Raw genomic sequence first — 22,450 nt, forward strand, 5'->3', positions numbered from 1 at the left:
TTATATTTTGCAAACTATGAAATAAATAATTTTTGTTTACCCAGAATATTAAACTTAGGATCCGAGTAAAAACGTTGAAGTCCAAATAGCAGATGCCATGACAAAAGATAGCATGGTAATCACTACTAAAATTGTATTGGGTGATAAGAAATTGGAGAGGAAGATGTTATAACATGAGAACTAAAAAGCATTTCTGGGGAGTGGTCAGAGGAAAATGTTGTAAGTTAAAAGGAATTTAGTTCAAATTTCAACCCTGCCACTTACTAGCTATGTGAATTTAGGCAAGTTTCCTTATTCCTCTGAGTCTAAATTGTCTCATTTAAGAAATGGGGATAATAATATCTACCATATTGAGCTATTTTAAGCAGTAAATGAATAAAAATATGCAAAGCACATAGCACATGGTAGATAATAAAGGGAGCTCTTTTTTTTCTAAGAATATAACCTCACTTGTCACCTATTTTATTCCATGCATTTATAATTAGATAACTGGAAAATTGACTATCAAGCACTCCTAGAGTGGGATTTCAGCACTGTTTTATAACGGAATTCTATCCTATTTTTCTCAGTTACTTCTCTGGGCTATACGCAATAGTTTTGATGCATTGCAAGTGTTTTACACACATCCTGCTTTAATAAAACGTGTAACAAAATCTTAAAATCCAAGCCTAGTTGGTAGTAAAAGTAGTCAGAAAACAGATGAGAAAAATCCTGTTCAATAACAAAATATAAAATGAATAGAAAAATGCTAGTATCCTGACAGGCTAAAGTGGTCTGGTCAAAAAGACAATGATGAGATGATGAGAAATTCCCTATTACTAAAAAGCTAAAACTTCGCAGTTAAGAGGTTCCTGCAGACATATTGTTCCTTTTTTACAAACAGCCTCTAACATAAATTAAGAATATGTTAGAGTCATGTCCAGTAGTGTAAATTTAAAAAGAAATCAAATTGCATTTTTATATTTCTGGTTTTTGGGGTTTTTTTTGAGAGGGACAGAGGAGGGGGAAGTTAAATTTTGCCTGTCTTTAAATATTAGTCTGTTCCTCTGTTTTCCAAACTCAACAGTGGTGACAATAATGGTGACTTTCTTTTGTCTTTTCCCCAGAGATAAGAATAAATGTTCACATGAATACTTTTGAACATTTCATAAAAACCTAGGCTACATAAATTCAGGGTCAGTATTATCATATTGCTAGGAAGGTGGAACATACACTAAACAGATTAATTTCCTGCCTTATCTTGTGATTTCCTTAAGTACCAAGAAAAATAGTTATTGTTACCTTGTTACTCTTAACTTTGGTTTCTTATACAGATTCCTTTCCCGAGAGCTGCACCATTCCATAGAGTAGCCATTAGACACATGTGACTATCTACATTTAAATTTAAATTAATTAAAAGTAACTGAAGTTGAAAATTCAGTTTTTTCATTCTAGTAGCTGTATTTCAAGTGCTCATTAACCACATGTGACTGTGTGCTACCATGTTGTAGAGAGGGAACATTTCTGTCATCACAGAAGTTCTGCTGAAGCACACTAGCTCAGAGGACATTCAAGCTCATGCTCCTATTGCCCTATAGCCTTAAGTTAGCCAGTGATAGCATTTTAAGGATTGAATGACCTTAGGAGTTATAGGAGTATGACTTAATAATCAGGTCAGTGTCAGACTAAGGGAAAGCTAAATGTAAGAGAATAGGAACTAAATCAGTGATGAAGAAAGAAGGGATGACAGAAACAGAATACACATTGACATTATTATAAAAGGATAAAAAATGACTCAGGAAATCAGTGCTTCAGCAGAATTTTTCTTAAAATTTTTACTTAAGACATTTGTTATATGTAATTTGCACTAAATGCATCAATCACAACACTGACTTTCTGATGTTCTAATTGGGTTTTGAGATGTTCCAGCTAAGTCACACAAAAAAGTTATTTCTTAAGGTTGTAATGAACTTAACCTCCTCTATACTGGTAGCACATGTTTAAAACATATTTTCCTCTCATAGGGGTGAGCAGATGCTTTGGAGCTACTTGCAATTTTTGTTCACAGCTTTTGTATTTATCCTTATGTAGGTCCTTGTACTCACAAGTAGTTGTCATGCTTACCATTATTTTGGCTTCTTCTGCTTGTATAAAAAGAAATTATAACATAGCATATGTATTACTGCCTAAAAATAAGAGAGTAATCTGTATATGTTTGCATTTAGGTCATTCTGTCCATTGAAGAAGGGTACAGACTTCCAGCTCCCATGGGCTGCCCGGCATCTCTACACCAACTGATGCTCCATTGCTGGCAGAAGGAGAGAAATCACAGACCAAAATTTACTGACATTGTCAGCTTCCTTGACAAACTGATCCGAAATCCCAGTGCCCTTCACACCCTGGTGGAGGACATCCTTGTGTAAGAGGCATAATGTTGAGCTTTTTCCTCTTGACAATTATAGTTTCTTTCAGGCTATAGATAAGAATAACAGGTAAAAAGGAAAAAAATGCCTTGATAACTGTCTAGTTGTTGACTTTGTAGAAACCATATTTCATTTATCAGCAGAAAAAGAGAATTATTAACGTTAAAGTAAAAATGGACTCTTTTAAAACAAGATAACAGATTCCCCTTTTGTCTCTCTCTAATCTTTCTGAATTACTTTCTTTATATCTTGTCCTGTTTGGGTCTTTGATATTTACATAGCCTTTTAAAATCGATTGATCCTTCCTTACCTTTAGAAGTAGAGAGAGAGAGACAGAGAGAGAGAGAGAGAGAGAGAGAGAGTGTGTGTGTGTGTGTGTGTGTGTGTGTGTGTGTGCAGCCCCTTTAATTTTCTTGCCTATTCTATGCTCTGTTCCTCAATTTGAAATGGCAAGCCAGACAGGGGCAATTTGTGAATCAGCCCAGAGGAAGGATATTTCCTGCTGATATGATCACATCTAGTTGTTGTTACTCTCCATTCCAAAAACCAGAAAAGAACAGATAACAAGACAAGAAAACGGAGGCACTCATACACCATTTTGTAAAAGTCAGTAGACCTGAGAAGACCTACTCACCTCCCTGTGAAGTGCAATTATAAGAAGAAGCGTAGAAAAAAAAGACTATCTTCTATGTCTGAAAATATTACATTTTGAATATCATTAAGTTTAAAACATTTCTTTATTTAGGAAACATTGGACTTAGAAATCACCAACGTATATCCAAAGCTCACCTTCTTCACTCAGGGGATGGCTGGGGGCTATTCAGACATTCAACTTCAGATCACAGGTTCAAGCCAGTGCAGGTTTTCAGTGACGGTAAGGCTGAGGCTCTTCAAGGACTATTTGAAACAGACCTCAGTTCACAGCAGAGCACTTAAGAGTTCACCTCTAAATCACTAATTGGCAGCCTCAGTAAAGTGAAGCCAAGCATGAAATAGCTAGAGATTAAACTATTACTCTGGCCCATCTTCCCTAAAGAAGTCCAACACAGGAAGCAGTAAAGGAAGGAAAGGCACTTTGGATTTTATCATGAAAGCGATGGACAGCCATGGAAGGATTTTAAGCAAGGGAATAGCGTGATTACATTTGCATTTCTGAAAGATCACTCTAGGGACGATTTACACTGTGAGTGCAAAACAAGGAACAAAACTGGAAACAGACAGTTTTAATGTTTTCAGTAAATAAAGCTAGAAAAGATCAGGACTTCTGAAATGGGAATGAGCTTGGGGGTCAGGAGATAAGAGAATATTATTATTATTATTATTATTATTATTATTTTCTAATAATAAGTAATAACATTTATTATTAGGAAAACCAATGCATCTTAGTCACTGATTGAATATAGAAGGATGGAGGAGAAAAAGAATCAAAGATGTTTGTCAAGTTTCTTTCTTATACAAGCTGGCTGATGGTATTACCACAGAGAGAGGGAGAGGGACAAGTTTTTGGAATAGAAATGAGACCATTTTGAGCATGCTGAGTTGCAGAAGCCTGTGGGACATCTAGATGGTTATATTTATAGGTTGAACCTAGGTAAAAAGATCTGGGCTAGAGATGTAGATTTGAAGATCATCAGCATATAGATTGTAGCTGAAGCTTTAACTGTAGTTAAGATAGCTCACAGAGAATATAAAGAATGCAAATAAGTACTGGAAAGGATGAAACCCTCTAATTTAAGATATGAACTGAACAAAAAGTACCCAAAGGAAACTGAAAAAGAGAAGCCAGACAAGTAATCAGGAAAACAGGGAAGAGCGGTACCATAGAAGCCAAAAGAGGAGAGCGTTTCAAGGAGTATAATGTCCAAGGCCTCACAAAATTGCAGTAAAATAAAACATGAAATGTCTCCATTGGATTCAGCAATAAGACATTCAGGTGTGCATGCACAACCTTTGGTACAGCATTTTCAATAAAGTTGTGTCAGACAGATTACAATAGAGGAAGAGTGAATATGAGCTCAGAGAAAGGAGCAATACATAGTACCAGTTTTTTTCAAGAAACCTGTCTCTGATGAGAAAGAAAAGTAGTTAGAGGAAATGTTTCTTGGTTTTTGTTTTTATATCAGCTATTGAGGTGACTTGGTCATGCTATAGTATAGAGGAGACGGAGCTAGTAGTGAGTCTGCATTAATGGAAGAGGATACTGGCATCTGTAAACTGAAATCCTTTAATCTGGGCCCCTCGTTGTGGTTTAGAGTTAACAGAATCCACAATCAGTGCCCATCAACAAAGCTCTCTGACTGTGCTATAGCTATAGAAGCAGGCATGTAAAAACCTTTTTGAAGAAAAGCAGATAAAACAATTTCCTCTCTGCTTTTTCAAGATTATGAATGATCATGATATTTGGAAAACATTGATGAAGAATCTAAGATGAGAAAGTGTCAAAAAGTAGCAGGGATCCAGAGGTCAAGTCAAGATGAGAGGGTGTATCTGAGGGCCAGAGGTCTGTGATTTAGTGGGCTGTTCAGCAGTCTAGTGGAAGAGCCCCATGAGTGGCAAGCTCTGCGATAGCACTGCCGCACGCAGGCCAAAAGTTGGGTGCTTTATACAAACTTGGCACCTTGATTCAATTCTAAAGTCTGATCTCTGGGAAACCAAATGGAAGTTTTGTGACTGTTTTGCTATCCTTGTTTCTGGCAAAGACATATGTGCTACTGTTTTTGCCATTAATATAATATACTTTTGTTTAAAAAACAAAAAGAATCAGTGTTCTAAGGTTCACATGCCTGAACCTTTATCAGCATTCTCATTTTCACAGCAGCCTGGATGGGTTCTCCTGCTCCACTCTCTTACCTCCAATACCACCCACCCACTCTGTTCATGATTCCAGAGAGCTGAGACTGTTTAGGGAGAAGAGACATGATAGATTAAAGGATAGCCATATTAGCTAAAGAACGCCAGGTTTGTTTTATGCTCATAAAACTGACACTGCTTCTCTATCTCCCAAATCGCAGAGCCCAGTTGTCTGCCCCAGAGTGATGTTGGATTAAGGAAACATAACATATGTAGAATTTCCATCTTTTCTCCTATATCTCTCAAACCTGAAAAGGAGTCCAGGTGTATAATCCACAGCAACGCTTTCAAATTCTTCTGCACTCTCCTTTTCTGTAGCATCCCCAACCCCCAGATTTCTCTCATACTTACATGCTGATATTACTCTCTCATCTGCTAGGTCCCCATGGTTTTTATTCCATTCTAATTGCTTTTTTCTCAAGACTCACCTGAGAAGTTGTTATCCTTTCTGTTGACAGAATAGTAAGAGGGGAAGAAATTAAAGTGACAGAGGGGATGAGGAAGGCATGAAATCCACAATTTAATAATTTTATACTAACATATTGAAAATGTAATAATTTTATACTAACATATTGGAAATTTCATAAACCTGTATCTGCAATCGTTCCTCTCAAAAGTCAGAGTACCTAAATTGAAAAAATGTTGGTCAGAGAAGGCTTTCATTATTTGGTGCAGCAGTTACCTTTTCCTTTCTGCTGATATTCTTGTGCCTGACACACTCCCATGGGAATATTCAGAGCTCTGTGCAGTTCCCAACACGCTTGCTCTCTCTCCTACTCAAGAAAGTGTATAGATATACCATATAAGTGAATGTGGCAGTATTATAAGCATAACCCTAAATCCAACTAACAGTAAAAAACTAGTTTGCAGGACCATTGTATTAATATAAGCAGTTATCCTTTCATAAATGTGAATTTCAAACTACCCTCACATTCATTCAGTTTATGATAATGCCTTATAACTGCCTTTCAAATAATTATTTGTAGCTGTCATGTCATGCACAGCCCTTGGGAGAAACGACCCAGCTTAACGCCAAGGTTGTGTGTAGAACAGCATCTGGAGTAGTGCCTGGCCATGCACTTTAAAACACCTCTTTCTCCCTCTCCACTAACCCTCAGGACCAACCTTGTAGCTGCTCCCAACCTCAAGTATTTTCCCATAGAGTCCAAGATTAGGTCTGGGGTCCTATAGTTTAATAGCACAAAGTGGCTTGATAATTACATGGTGACCCTTCACCCAGTCCTACCTCCCCCACCCTCACCCACATTGTCCTACACATTTGTTCTGCATTGTCTTCAACCCTCGCCCCTGATTACTCCACACACTGAAGTCTACTGAGTGCACCAGGCCGTAGTCAGCTGGTCAATATCCTTTAGGACAGAGTTTCAATGTAATGGGAAAATAATGCTTTCTTCTAATCCCTGCTCCAGGTCCCCAGCGTGTCACTGACAAAGAATTTGACACATTAGGGGCTTCTTGACTATCAGCTCAAATGTCGTATCAGGGATGGGCAGTAGTTGTCCAGATGGACAATGCCAGTCTATGATAGTCAGCTACCTCAGAAATAATGCTTTGCCCAGGCCAAGACACCATATGTACTGTATATTGTTACTACCCACTGGGCCATAATTAAGGATCGTATAAGACTTTAGCTATTAGCAACTGCAACTACCAGCTTCTGTAGTACATATTAGTCTATCTTGTAACTTTAAAGCACTTGCTTTCCAGTAATATGTGAATCATGAAGGTAGGGAAAAGCCCATACCAATACCATTATTTAGAACCTCTTCTTTAAAAAACTGTGAATAATGCTGTAAGACTGAATAGTACTATCTCTCTCCACTTAGCAAATTATGCACCAATAATGCTGTCTTCTGAATACAATAACTTCCAACATTTTGATGTTAAATTTTCTACCCATTTTGAGAAGATTTTGTTCAATGCCACCTAGGCAATGCATAATCAGCACTTGCTAAATTGTTTATCGCCATACACCAAGTCATAGACAACTTGTTTTGTTTTGATTCTTGTTGCTGGCACTTTTAAATATGCTTGTCATGACAGATAAATAACTGGCTGGCCAAAACCAATGTTGAAATTGAATAATAAGCAAAGTTCTGTGGAAGGAAGACAGAATATGAAAGATATATCAGGAGATTTGAAACTTCCACCTGCCCATTAGAAAAACCTAAATTCAGCCAGGCTCAGTGGCTCACATCTGTAATCCTGACCCTTTGAGAGGCCAAGGTGGCAGGATCACTTGAAGCCAGGAGTTCACCAGCATGAGCAACAAAATGAGATCTATCTCTACAAAAAATTAAAAACTACAATTAGCCAGGCATGGTGGCACATGCCTGTGGTCCCAGCTGCTCGAGAGACGAAGGTGGAAGGATCGCTTGAGCCCAGGACTTCGAGTCTGCTGTGCACGATGATCATGCCACAACACTCCAGCCGGGGCAACAGAGACCCCATAGCAAAAAAACGAGAAAAGAAAAATAGAAAATTCCCATAAACTGCTGGCACAAGATCTTTATAATATAATATCAATATCCGTATTAATACTGATACAAACTCTTAATATATATTATCAACAATAACTATGATTGCCTTTTGTTGACAGCCTACTATGTGTCAGTTGTGGTACTAGGGGCTTTTATTGGTTATATCACTTAATCCTCACTGTTATTATTCCCATCTCTCAGAACGGAAATGGAGACTTAAAGGGGCTAACTTTCCCAAAAGTACACAGCAATAATGAGTAGATCAGGAATTTGAAGGCCACTAACTCCATAGTCCTTGTTCTTTCCAGGATACAACATAGAATCACACACAAGGGCAAGATGTTTGCTAATACAACCCTGCTTCCAAAATATGATTATAAAAAAAGGGGGTACATTTTCACATTTCCAGATAGATTTTATCTGGACTAGTCAAAATTCATAGATAGAGTCTATTAAAATTCAAAAAACAATTTTTAGTGGAGAGCAGCCTGTTATTTTATGTCCCAGTAGGCAAATAATAGAATGTAGAGAATATGACCTTAGTCATGGGAATAAATAGAAAATACGTAGTCCATATATCCCCCAAACACCCTCCTACAATGCCCAGCCACTTGAAGAACATTACTTGAAAAAGGAAAGTAGTAATAGCAACAATATAGAGAAATGAGGAAAATATGGCAGTAACATCACATAGTTCCAGAATTACGTCCTCAGACATTTCTGTAGATTGAATTTTTCTGGTGCTGGCAAATACGTTTTACTTCTTTTTCTCACTATGGCAGACATTACTAATCATCACAATACTCTCCTGCTGAGCCCAGACGCTGCCTTAGTATCCTTCTCATGACCACATTTTGACAACCACTGCCAATGAATTGCAGTTGGCATGTGACATGAAACCTATTTTCTGATCCTGGATTATTTCCTCACAAAAGTAGGCTTTTCTTGAGGTTCAGGGATCTATTACTCTGGCCGTAGGAACCATGTGCTGGGTACTCTACTGGGAATTATGGGGAATTTTTTATAAGTATTATCCCTGCTCTGCATCTGTTCCTCTTAATGTTCAAACATATCTGCAACTTTAAATTTTGCTGTGAAATTTTAATTTTCATTCCTTCATATTTTTCACTATTTATCAGCCTTATTATGTTTACATAATCATATAAATAACAAACAATTGAAGACTTACTGAAAATAAAAGACTGACAAAAAATAATTAATGTCCTTAACACTGTGGAGTTAGACTGTTTAAAACAGATATATGTTACCCACAAGCACAAAATATCTATATCTATATATTTCTATGCATTTGAGGTTTTATAACCCTTTGAGTAAAATTACACTTTAAAAATGTTTTAAATATCAAAATTATTTCATTAATTTAATGTGTTCACATTGAATGTTAGCCTTAATTGTAGAGAGGACTTTTTAAAAATATATGATTAAGTAAATGCTTCTTCAAAGGGTATGTAGACAGTGTATGTATGACAAAATTATTTCATGCATTAAATGGATAGTGTGAAGTGTAGTCCCTGAGTCACAAGATGAGGAACTCATGTAAAAGCAGCCATATTGCATTAAGTCAATGTGCTGTTGTGGCTCTAGGTCTGGTTATAATTGCAAGTGAACCCTTAACCCTATGCTACCCAACTCCAGCTATCACTGCCTCTTTCTCCACCCTGAAACCTATAAAGACAGAATAAACAAACATTTTCACAATAGAAGGAATAATTTAAATAAACAGCATATTATTTGATAAGTTGACAACTATATCAACAGGTACTTATTCTTCTAGGTTTTTTATTTATTGGAATGATATGAAAATATTCATCATGAATCAGCCATCATGTTATGGACCAAACTTTTCTGTACAGAATTTAATATTTGAGTCTGAGTCATCGTGTATTTAATGAACTCCTATAATGTTTTCAGCATTATGTGAGTGCCTACATAAAATAGAAAGATGTGTTCCTGCCATCAGGGGGTTTTCACTTATTCTTTAAACAATTCTTCTGTCTTATGAATTTTTCCCAAAGAAGTTATTCAACTGAAACAAAAAGAAACATGCTCTTAAACTACATACTCACGTCTACCAAAAGACTGTTGTTAGCAACCTAAGAGTCTAACTTTAGAAAATTACAAATTATTAAGCATCCACATATAGAATATTACGTACCCATTTGAATATGAAGACTGTTGAAACATGGGATACATTCATGAATATATGAAATGAAGGCAATATAAAATAAAATGGACCCTATCTGCATATTTCTGCTAATCATATATACATGTACGAACGAGCTAGGAAACAAGAAGTTGTGTTAGAGTGTAAGAGAAGAAAAACCTTTAAGCATGTGAGGGTGTCTGTCATATTAAAACAGAATCTTAGCTTGCAATAGTGTTTCTCAAAATAGAACCTTTCTTAAATCATTTTAGTATGTCCATTACTATCATATATTTATATGATGAATATGAAACATGGAAAACTTTGAGGACAAAACACTTCTTGCCTTTTAATGGTAGTGATACACATTGATGACATATCTAAGGAACTTCTAAGTTAAAATGCTAGCACTATTGTGAACTCAAAGGACTCATTAGAGTAAAAACTTCTGGACTCTTACCAGAGCTATTCATTTTTTAACATACTTTATTGTATTGAAATTTTATATTTATTACTAAACTGTAACATTACCTGTAATATCTATGCTCCAGCCCTTTCTATTATCTAAATTGACCATAATTATACCTGAAATTTCCTAATTCTAGCCCCATTCTCATTTTTCTGAGGAAAAAGTTGATCCTTGACCTTCTATTCTACAATAAGTATTTTTTTTAAATGTGAGCTGCAGGTTTGGCTGTAAAGATATTTCTCAGGTGGGCAGTACTCACTAATCACCAAATAGCACAAATTTCTACATGCTCAGCAAATAGCACACTAAATTTATCATTGTACATGTTTGATAAGAAAGGGCATTTATTGTTTATTAGGTAATATTCCAGAGAATTCATGTGAGGATAATGGTACCAAGCCCTCGAAGCCAGAAAATAGCAACATTTTTCAACTTCCTTAGAAGATAAGGTGAAAGACAAGTTATTGCACAGTGGCTGTGAACAATGAGGGAACCCTGACCTTACTAAATCAACTGCCAAGGCAGTCGTATAAAGGCCAAAGAGTAACTAGGTCACTGAAGATGCGTGGAGAGAAAGGGAATTATGGTATTGAAGCATTCTGGAAGCAAACAGTAGATGCTTTTCAACAAGGGAAATAGGCTATTTGAGTCGTTTAATATATAGAATGTCCTTCCATGACCTTTTATACTAAGGACATAAAATTAGCAAGATACATTTCCACTCACCAAATATATGAAATCATGAAATTTCAAGAATTATTCCAGTGTCATCTCGGGAGAGAGAAGTAGAAGTCATCTGACTATGTCGGTGCATCGAGAATGACATAGGAGTATGAAGGGAAAGTCACTTTAATACATTCTTTTAATTTTGTTCAGTTTTAACAAACTACTTTGACAAGTATTTAAAAGATATGAGAGTCACGTTATTTTGAAATAGGACATTCAATTTTCTAACGTGGTTTTATTTATGTTAACAAGCAACAAGGAGGCCGGGCGCGGTGGCTCAAGCCTGTAATCCCAGCACTTTGGGAGGCCGAGACGGGCGGATCACGAGGTCGGGAGATCGAGACCATCCTGGCTAACACGGTGAAACCCCGTCTCTACTAAAAAAAAAATACAAAACAAAAACTAGCCGGGCGAGGTGGCGGGCGCCTGTAGTCCCAGCTACTTGGGAGGCTGAGGCAGGAGAATGGCGTGAACCCGGGAGGCGGAGCTTGCAGTGAGCTGAGATCCGGTCACTGCACTCCAGCCTGGGCGACAGAGCGAGACTCCGTCTCAGAAAAAAAAAAAAAAAAAAAACAAGCAACAGGGATATCCTGGTCATTTTGATATTTAGCCTCTTGGCCAGTGAAGTACAGTATATCCCCTGAAACTGGTCAAATAATTTAGAAAAATAATATAGAAACTATTCTGAATTCTCTTACATATTTACAATGCACATTAGAGCAGTGAAGACTGAGAAACACCACAACTTAAAAATCTGCTTCACTCTGTTTGCCACGGAGACCTTTATTATTTTGTGTTTTACATATGAATTTTTATTTGACAATATTCATTAACATAAACACCTCTAGGAAACTTTGAATAAATACGGCAACAGTTCAAGTATTTGCTGGTAGATAGATGCTATGATAGCTTTCCAGTCTTTCAACATGACTGACCTTTGTTTTAGGTCAAATCATGAATCATTTTGATGTTAATTAAAATGAAACAGTCCACAATCAAAATAACATTGCAATCTGTAGTACAGGAGAAAAGAATGCAGCTTAACAGCCTCCAAATAGGAAATGTAATGGAACTGAGTAGTGTTAAAAAGGACAGAAGTCACTGTTAAGGATAACCAGACCCAATACAGAGTACAGTGTAATCAATCACAAGGTATATGCATTTAATTTATGTTAATTCCAATCATACATAAAGAGTACAACCCCACCCTGTCATCTCTGTTCACCCCACCTCCACCTTCAGCTAGACCTCAGTTTAGAAAAAGGTAGGTCAATGTAGTAATGAAAAGGAAATCCAAATAAATGAATTCTAGGCCTTTAGTAGGGACTTTGTGCTGAATTCGAAGGGCACCTTTCAGAATCTTCAGGAGTTGTACCATACACAACTTGTGCTCCTAAAAGACTTGGGTCCTAGTGACTTTAGGCTGATTTAAAGGATTTTTAAGGGTAATTTTAATGGTTAGGGAATTACAGTTTTTGCCTTAAGTATTAACCTTAGGACCTAATTCCTATATTAGTAGTAGAACAATACCAGGGTTATATAGCATGTATATGCCCTTCTGCTTCACAGTTGGGGAATTCTTACTTCACATGGTTTAATCATGTGTGCTCGTAGCTTATCAATTGCTAGTTAAAACTGAAGTAGTTCAAATGTGAATGGTAAAAATATTTAGATAAAATAGTCCAAATATGAACTTTAAAATCTATGCCTCTAATTGTCTCTGTAGATTCTTTCATTCTTTTACTTTATAAAACTTTAAAAACAAAGCAAATGAAAGGTGGACTAATTTCAATATTCCAATAAAAATAACTCAGTGATTCACTTCTAATAAGGGAGTTTTTCATTACTTAGAATATGTAGATTTAACTCAAACACTAAATTTTTTTAAAAGATTATTACTGCTTTACTAGTTAATATAAATTACAGATCTAAGAATTCTTTAAATGATATATTTATTACCTAGAGCTTTAGTAACACATTTATTAGTATAAAAGCACTTTTACTACCAAGTATTTTTTAAAACATGCAAAATAAAACATGTTAAAATACACCTTAAAATGTTTTTAATTTGTAATTAGTAAAGAAACTAATACAATTTGTTGTCAGAATGACTTAAATACACAATTCTGAGTTACTTTTACCATAATTTATAAGAGTAATTCTGTTTTTATTCTCTCTGACTCAAGCTATTATATATATTTCATATATATTGCATATAAATATGTATGTGTGTGTATATATAAGCACATGTATACCCTAGCCTTTCCAAAGTAATACCTTTATACTGCCCCTTGCATCAGATCTGAGAAACAAAAATAAGGATCGCTATATCATTGCCTTGGTAACCCAACCTAACATTGATTTTGTGGTGTTTTGTGTCTTATTAATATCTGTGCATTGGGGACATTACCCTATGCTTGTATGGGTGTAAATCTTATTCATGCAATAGAACTCTACGAAAATAAAAATTACATTTTAACAAATGATAAGTTATTATTGAATGTTTGAGAACAGCTAAATGGAAGTTTGATCAATGAATTCACCATAAGAAGGAGAAGAACTATCACAGCAAATGTAGAAAAGGACATGGATTCAGGGGTAGGTCAGACGGGGGAAGAATGAACATCCTGTGGCTAGTTACTCTCCTTGTGGGGACAAGGGATGGGCTATTCCTTAAGTTTCAAAACACAATTTTATGCAAGAGAAAAACGTATAAGAAGAAGGGGGATAGCAAGATGTGAGTTCTCTCAAGATCCATCATGAAAAAATTAAAAAGAAAAAAAATCAATATAAGGCCCAGTCGTAGTAGCAAAAACACAAAAAGCAAAAGTGTTCCACCAGATAAGTCACTGATTTGATAAATAATTTTTTAAAGTGATTGATTTGAATAAGATAGAAAATCAGAGGCTTTTAAATGGAGAAAACATTAGATGTAAGAATATTGTAAAAGGAAAATGAAAATTCCATGATTCATGCTTTTTTTGGCTTTTAAATGCTCTCCATGTTTTGTTTTGTTTTGTTTTGCTTTGTTTTGTTTTCTTACAGAATGCCAGAGTCCCCTGGTGAAGTTCCAGAATATCCTTTGTTTGTCACAGTTGGTGACTGGCTAGATTCTATAAAGATGGGGCAATACAAGAATAACTTCATGGCAGCAGGGTTTACAACTTTTGACCTGATTTCAAGAATGAGCATTGAGTAAGTGATACTGGGGTTATTACTGTAACTAGATGCCCTGCTGGGGATTATATGTTCAAATGCTGTATCAAGAACACCTTTCCTTAGGCTAGTAGGTAATTTCCCAGTGTTTTCTCACCATTTCTGACTATCATTCTAGTGAAAGTTGGACATTACACTTTTAACTATTATTCTTTGAAAGAATATATTTAATTCAAATAGCTATTTAAAATATTTTAAATGTTTTCTAAAATGCACGTTACTCTCATCCAAATCAGACTTTATGCCAACTTAATTTTACCTTGGCAAATTTTACTCACATATATTAATATTGCATAATCAATTCCTATTACCTTCATCAAATTAATGCAATATGATCATGTCATTTTCAGAGCTCCTTCTAGATATTATAATGGTCAACCATTTTCCACTGTCTCAAAGATTGTCCTTTGCCTACATGCAATGAAAATATTTAACATATGTTTAAAAGACTAAATGGTTACGTTGAACCATATTAAAGTGCCATTGTTTTAAGACAGTAATGGCAATTTCATACAGTACAACATAAGGGGAATTTTTCCAGATATCAAAAACCCATGAGAAATCAAATGGAGTTCACATTATACCCTCCATCCTACCTACTCACCATTTTGCTAATACTGTTGCAAATGTATATCATTACCTAAATTATATAGCCTTTACACCTATGAAATATCTGAATATTACATAAGTACCTGTGTATGAAATTGAAAAATACATATTGTTACATCTGAGATTAACTTTACGCATTCTGTGGATCCAGAGAAAAGGAAAAAAAATAAACTTTTGCTGCTCATCTAAATCTCTGCTTAACAAGTAAGCTACACCATTTTTTCGCAACTGTGGCAGGGCGCTTATTTAATATATTTACATAATCATTTTATCTCGCATGCTTATCAGATCTAAATGTTCATATTCTGTATCTCTCTCTCTCTCTCTCTCACTCTCGCTCTTGCTCTCGCTCTCCTCTCTCTCAGTGACATTAGAAGAATTGGAGTCATACTCATTGGACACCAGAGACGAATAGTCAGCAGTATACAGACTTTACGTTTACACATGATGCACATACAGGAGAAGGGATTTCATGTATGAAAGTACTACAAGCACCTGTGTTTTGTGCCTCGGCATTTCTAAAATGAACGATATCCTCTCTACTAGTCTCTCTTCTGATTCTCCAAACATCATTTCACAAACTGCAGTCTTCTGTTCAGACTATAGGCACACACCTTATGTTTATGCTTCCAACCAGGATTTTAAAATCATGCTACATAAATCCGCTCTGAATAACCTGCAAATAAAACCCTGGCCCACTGCAGATTATCGCTACGCAATGGTAAATAACTCAGCCTGGATGTGTAAGTTTGTATAAGCAGTATATGGGAAGTGTTCACGGACTTAACCTAAAGAAATGTATCCAGGTGGGGCTTCCTTAGTGATGTATCTAGAGTGTGATGGTAGATGAGAAAGAACTAGTTAACCTTTCTTTCATGTTTTGTGATCAAGTAGCTTCCAAATTGACATAAATGTTTCATTTTTAGGTAATTATATTCAGCTCTATTGGTTGTATTGTTACTTTACTTTTTAATAGTTTAACTGTTGGTGCCTGATATTTTTAGAATTATTTGCAGAAATGACCAGTGATATCATGTAATGAATTTTTGTGAGGTATGACTATGATGAGAAGGGGGTTATTAGGGAGGGAGAAAAAAATACTGTGTTTATAAATCATCTGAGGCTGGGTTTGTCAATTTTTAAAAAACTAACTTTGTAGTGTCACACATATTTCATAGTAGGTGGTAGTTTAAAGGCTTTTCACCTCTAATTTTATTTATTTATTTATTTTTTACTAACTGTAGTATATTTCTCTACTACCTTATGAAGACCGCTCCTGGAAAGACCAAGAGTGACTTCATTGATCTAATAATGGCTTTCATAGAGAAAAGCTTGGGATAAATCCATGACTATTCCCTTTGTGCACTGTCACAAATTTGCAAAAGCAATTATCAAAGCACTGAGAAAATTAGTCATTCTCAGTAGAATTGCTTTGAATAAAATACATTAGATTATACCCTTAGATTTAATGTAAAATTATTAATTTAATTTAAACAGAACTTTATGATAGATACATGGTGGCCCAAGGAAATAAACATACTTAGCTGACCATTTGGTATCGGTGCATTTTGCAAGTTGAAGCGTTCTTATGTTTTCTTTGCAAAAATAAGTTACATGAACATGCTGAGCTCTTTTCCAAACCTTCTAAGAAATAAGTATGAATACTCCAAAGAGTAAACAGATCTTACACATGAGCATAGTGTGTCAACCTGGGTCCAACATATAGTTACATAAAATTGAGAACACAGCTAAGATATATTGTTGTCATCATCTTCTGAGAGGCTTAAAAAACAAAGGTAAATACATATGTTAAGTTATTTAAGCTGAATTGGCTTATCAAAATAGTGCTATATCTTATGAACAAATTAAATTGTAAAATCAGCTGCTCCCTGTAAAACTAAAAAAAATGATTACTGTTTTAGGTGGAAGAGTAAGTAAAATGTGTTGAAGGAAAAAAACAGAGTAGGTTGTCTAAAGATACTGATTTAATAAATTAGCTTTTATAGGATCTCAGTGATAATGGTGCCCTACCCACATTGACAAATTCCTATCTAAATTCATTTTTTGTCATAGTAGTTTTTGTTTGTTTGTTTTTTAATAAAGGACCCTGTTTGGGTTTTTTGTTTTTGTTTTTGTTTTTTGTTTGTTTGTTTGTTTTTGAGACAGAGGTGTTTTGCTCTTGTTGCCCAGGCTGGAGTGCAATGGCGCGATCTCAGCTCACTGCAACCTTCGCCTCCTGGGTTCAAGCCATTCTCCTGCCTCAGCCTCCCGAGTAGCTGGAATTACAGATGCCTGCCACCATGCCTGGCTAATTTTTGTATTTTTAGTAGAGACGGAGTTTCACTGTGTTGGCCAGGCTGGTCTCGAACTCCTGACCTCAAGTGATCTGCCCGCCTCGGCCTCCCAAAGTGCTGAGATTACAGGCGTGAGCCACGGCCATTTTTTCTTATATTTAGATTTTGTTGATTGTCCCATTATATTAGACCCTTCTACATATTTTCTTTTGCTGACTTATCTCCTGATTTTTCCTTACCACAGCTTAATCCTTCTCATTTCAAAACAAATGTGTAAAGCAAAGCTAGAAGGAAGAGTCTTTAGGTACTTCTTAAAATATACAAAAAGGAAAAAAAGGTGGGGGTCGATGGGAAATCCATCACTTTTTAAGTTAGTATGCCAGATATAGCTAGCCACATTTTCCAGCCATCAACCTGCATGGTTGTGCATCACTCATAGACTATCTGCAGTTTGCTTGATACATTACACAAATCTGGATACATTTAGAAGAAATATAAAATTTCCATATTTACCTATCTTCAAATATATATTAAATAAGAACAGATGTAAAACAGATTAAATTTATTAATCATATATTTATTTTTATAATACAAAAAAGGTATTTAGAAAAATAAGAAATAGAATAATATGGTCTTCCACAGGACTCTGTCAGCACCATCTGTGTACCTTGAAATAAATTCTATTAAGTTATTTAAACTTCTATGGGATGAGCATTCAGTGATTGCAAGATTAAAGTTGTCTGATAAGAATTTTTTCTTTTAAAATGTCTGATGATCCTATTCTACATCTGGTTAATTTGTACTTACTTTTTCTTTCCCTAACATCTTTTCTATAGTATCATAAAACTACCTTTTTGCTTTGACTCTCACCCCATATCTCCTTCAAAATTCCTTTTAAATTATATTTTTATTTTTCAGAACTGTAAGCATGATAATCTTAATTGAAACTTTGAACTTCATCATGGTTACAGCAAGATTGAACTATGTGTGCAAGATTAAACAGAAACATTAAAATATAAGGATATTATTTACTGCCTACCAATCATGGACCCCATGATCCCAGGAATATTAACAGTTAAAATGCCAAATTCATTTGAAAATTTTACATGAAACATTTTAAGACTTACTAGTGTACATTTTAGGTAATTAAATCTGTTTAATATGCAAAGCATAAAACTTAATTATAAAAAGAGAATAAGTAACTTCCATAAATCATGAGTCTTCAGGAATAACCTTTGATACCTAAAATATGCATATAGACTCATATAATTACTTTATTTTAAATGTCTTGATCTATGCTACTGAGGGGGTGTTTTGTATTTTAAAACCAGACAGTCAAAAAATCATTTTCATTTTATTTTCTAGATGGTCAATTTTCAGTCTGTAGTGAACTCACTATCTCATAGTAGAAGGCATATTTGGAAAAAAAATTAAAAACAATGTACAATCAAGGAGAGAGATAAGGTATTTAAATCATTTCAAAAAAAGCAATCAAATTGCAAAATTCATCTGGTTTAACACGAATCAAGAATTATAGCACTTTTGCACTGAGTTATAACTGGTGATAAATGTTCTACATCCCATATCAAAATAAAACATCTTATTTCACTCTGCATTGCTCTTTAAAATCTATCAAAGTATAACCTGAATAAAACTGCCTTCCAGCAATAGCTTTAAAACCTATCTCAGCCCATGAATGGAAAACAAATCCAAATCCGGTCCTTGAAAAGCAAAGGCTCTAAAGAAGCTCTTCAGAAGAGATGGTGAAGAATGAATTGTTTTACATATCACCCAACCACACTTCTTAAAAATGTGTTTTGGTGTATTTTCCTATCAAATTTCTGTTCTACAAGGCAGTCAGTTAAATCTCTCATCTCATAATTTTTACTGTACTAGTTCTTTCTTTTCTCCTCTTTTATTAAATTTTCTAAAACTTTCTCAGCCCTGTTTTTAATTCCCCCATCCTATCTTTTTATTCCTTTCTCAGCTTCTATCACGTCACACATTATCCCGATCAGCATAAAAAAGGTAGCCCAACAAATCTGAAAAGATTGTATAGATCTCCTTAGAAGAGACTTGGGGCTGGGGGATGTTGCAAAAGCTATAATATTTTGGGTTCTATCACGTAATTGAGAACATTTGTACTCAAGAGGATATGGGTTCTGGCTTTTCCTTAACTTGAAATCAAGTTCTTTGGAAAGTAATTTTGAAATGGATGATGATGATCCTTTTCAATTGCTTTAACTAAGGAAGTTTATTATTAGTTTAAAAAATAGTATCTTAAGATCAATATCTGCTAATGTGAACTCACAGTTGGTGTCCATGTCTGTATATATCAAAGAGACTTGAAGCATACGTATTACTTCTTTTAGTATGAGCATCTTAACTTTTCCAATCTCAAATTCCATGAAGTAGAAGAGACTCATATTACTTTACATTCAATCAACAAATATTTTAATATTTTTTAATGTGAAGACTCCAAAAGGTAGAGGAGTACACTGGGTTAAATGGATGGTATTCTTCCACCAGAATACAAGGTACTGAAACAACCTAACTTTCGGTTTTTATGAGCAACATTTTCGACAATTTTTCAATCTTTATAATGTTCCGCAAAGACATTACAGATTTTATCTAGTTCAGCTTAACAAGTATCTAGGGAATATCTCCTATATGCACAAAATTTTACTACAAAGATAAGTTTGGCTGTGCTGTCGTTGTCTTCAAGTAACTCTCATTAAAATTTGGAGTTTTATTTGCTTTGTTTGCTCTGGTTGCCATGTCAGTGGGGGATAGCACTTTCCATAGAATATAAAGAAATAAATAGGAACTTCGTCCAGTGTGAATTGGATTTGCAATTCCAATTCAAATGGAAAGATCTTTTGGACCTCAAATTCTCATAGTATTCTTCCCAAACACCCCATAATCCCTCTGGCAGGGGGAAGCATGCATCCTGGGTTCTCTTAAACAGTTTCTCTCATTAAGAGTTGATCCTCATCAGGAGTCACAGATTTTTATCGTCTGGTAGCATACCTGTCAGTTCGTATATGGATTCACTACCTCAAAAGTGCCTCCTGTTAGAAAACATCAGCTTTTTTTTCAAGAGCAATTCTGGAGTAATCTCTTGTTCAAGCTTATTCACTGGTTCTAGTAAACATAATAATAGGTATGAACTGCAGTGGTAGCATAAAATCCTTTCAAACTCCATCCATTTAACGGGGGACATAGACGATTACTCCTGACTATAACATATGACGAAGTGAAATGATAGAAACATCTTATATTGTGTAAAAGTAAACACTCAATCTTTTTCTTACTGTTAAAAAAAAAAGTACTGATGAGATGTATCAAAGATTTCTCAGGATAAAAATTAACTTTTCTTGTTATAAGTCGTTGTGGCATAATATACATGTATTCTTGGAAAAAATTTAAAAGATCCAGAGAAAGATACAGGTCATAAAAATGTTTTAACAAATCATCTTTTTCTGAGTAATAAATTAGCTTCAAATTAACAGTGAGTTTACATAAAATGTATAAAAAATAACATTTATATCTTTTTTTTTTTTTGTCTTTTTGAGATGGAGTTTCGCTCATGTTGCCCAGGCTGGAGTGCAATGGCGCAATCGTGGCTCACCACAACCTCCGCCTCCCAGGTTCAAGCAATTCTGCCTCAGCCTCCTGAGTTAGCTTGGATTATAGGCATGCGCCACCACGCCCGGCTAATTTTGTATTTTTAGTAGAGACGGGGTTTCTCCATGTTGGTCAGGCTGTTCTGGAACTCCCGACCTCTGGTGATCCGCCCGCCTCAGCCTCCCAAAGTGCTGGGATTACAGGCATGAGCCACTGAGCCCCGCGAGAACATTTATATCTTAATGGAAAGACTTGGGCTCTTTGCTCTTAATTCAAAAGAGTTTTTGTTTTATTAGCATTTACTTTTTGAGATTTTTCAATATATTTGGAACTTGTTTAGGTAGCCAGTGTCAATCCAAAATTACATTTTAAAATGAAAAAAAAAAAACTTTTCAATTACTAAGGGAGGCAAAGCACTATAAAATGAATAAACTTTACCTTTTAAAAAGGAATCTGTCAACTACAAAGTTTGTATATCTCAGTAACATCAAGTGATTTTTGCACTATCCCATTGAAAGCAAAGTTTCTTTCTTTCTTTTTTTTTTTTGGCGATGGAGTCTGGCTCTGTTGCCCAGGCTGGAGTGCAGTGGCGGGATCTCGGATCACTGCAAGCTCCGCCTCCCGGGTTCACGCCATTCTCCTGCCTCAGCCTCCCCAGTAGCTGGGACTACAGGCGCCCGACACCACGCCCGGCTAATTTTTTGTATTTTTAGTAGAGAAGGAGTTTCACCATGTTAGCCAGGATGGTCTCCGACCCCGTGATCCACCCGCCTCGGTCTCCCAAAGTGCTGGGATTACAGGGCCGGCCTCAAAGTTTTCTTTTAAAGGAAACATGGAAAAGTTCTTGCTTGAACGTTCACACTGATTAATCAAAGTAACAAATCTCTACATCATTATTTTTTTGTTTCATTATAGAGAAGGTCTCGAAGAATTCCATTACCCTTAGACACAACTAATTCATTCCTAAGAATAACAAAGGTATTAAAGAAAAATCCCTTGACAGATGAGGAGGAAAAATAGCTCTTAAATGTTAAATAAAGATGTGGCTTCTACATTTAATTAAAAAATAAGGTAAAAATTAACAACACAATCTTCTCAGGACTTATAAATTAGAAAAGTATCAAAATTAGTGAAAATCTTCCCTCAAGTAAAACTGTTCTTACCTGTATTTTCTGCATTATTTGTGACCTCTGGCCATTTTTAATTTGTCATAATAAACTCATTTTTGGTTAGATAAAAGTTACAAGCTCAATAAATCAGAACAACTGAGATACAAGTATAGACAGGGTGCTCTACAAAATAATAAAAGGAGGACAACTCTAATTCAGGTTTCCTATTTAGTTAGTAACAGGGTCTCCATCTCATTATTCCTCACTGAAGTAAGAACTATCATTATCCCAAAATAATACATTATTATAGAGAAAACTCCAAGGATATAAAAATCATTTTTTGTATATTCCATTCAATTTGTATATTTAGGTATTAGTAACTGAGGATAGATATCTTTGTTTCATGAGTTAAATATGAGCTTACACAAGAAGCAAATTGATATGAACATTTCTCTACAAGTTTTTCCAAATTTGTAGCTCATT

At 35.3% G+C, this 22,450-nt stretch overlaps 1 protein-coding gene across 1 annotated transcript in view; it reads left to right on the plus strand.

Moving 5' to 3' along the window:
- The window catches only part of EPHA6 (EPH receptor A6), a 930,608-nt gene extending 911,440 nt beyond the window's left edge, over positions 1-19,168 (plus strand). The window contains exons 17-20 of the mRNA XM_025376846.1: positions 2,205-2,398; positions 14,158-14,307; positions 15,303-15,658; positions 18,897-19,168. Of these exons, the coding sequence (XP_025232631.1) occupies positions 2,205-2,398; positions 14,158-14,307; positions 15,303-15,417 (459 nt within the window). The 3' untranslated portion in view covers positions 15,418-15,658; positions 18,897-19,168. The remainder of the gene's footprint in view (positions 1-2,204; positions 2,399-14,157; positions 14,308-15,302; positions 15,659-18,896) is intronic.
- Positions 19,169-22,450: the final 3,282 nt, after the last annotated feature.

The sequence above is a fragment of the Theropithecus gelada genome, chromosome 2, assembly GCF_003255815.1.
Source record: "Theropithecus gelada isolate Dixy chromosome 2, Tgel_1.0, whole genome shotgun sequence".
NCBI classification, from domain to species: Eukaryota; Metazoa; Chordata; class Mammalia; order Primates; family Cercopithecidae; genus Theropithecus; species Theropithecus gelada.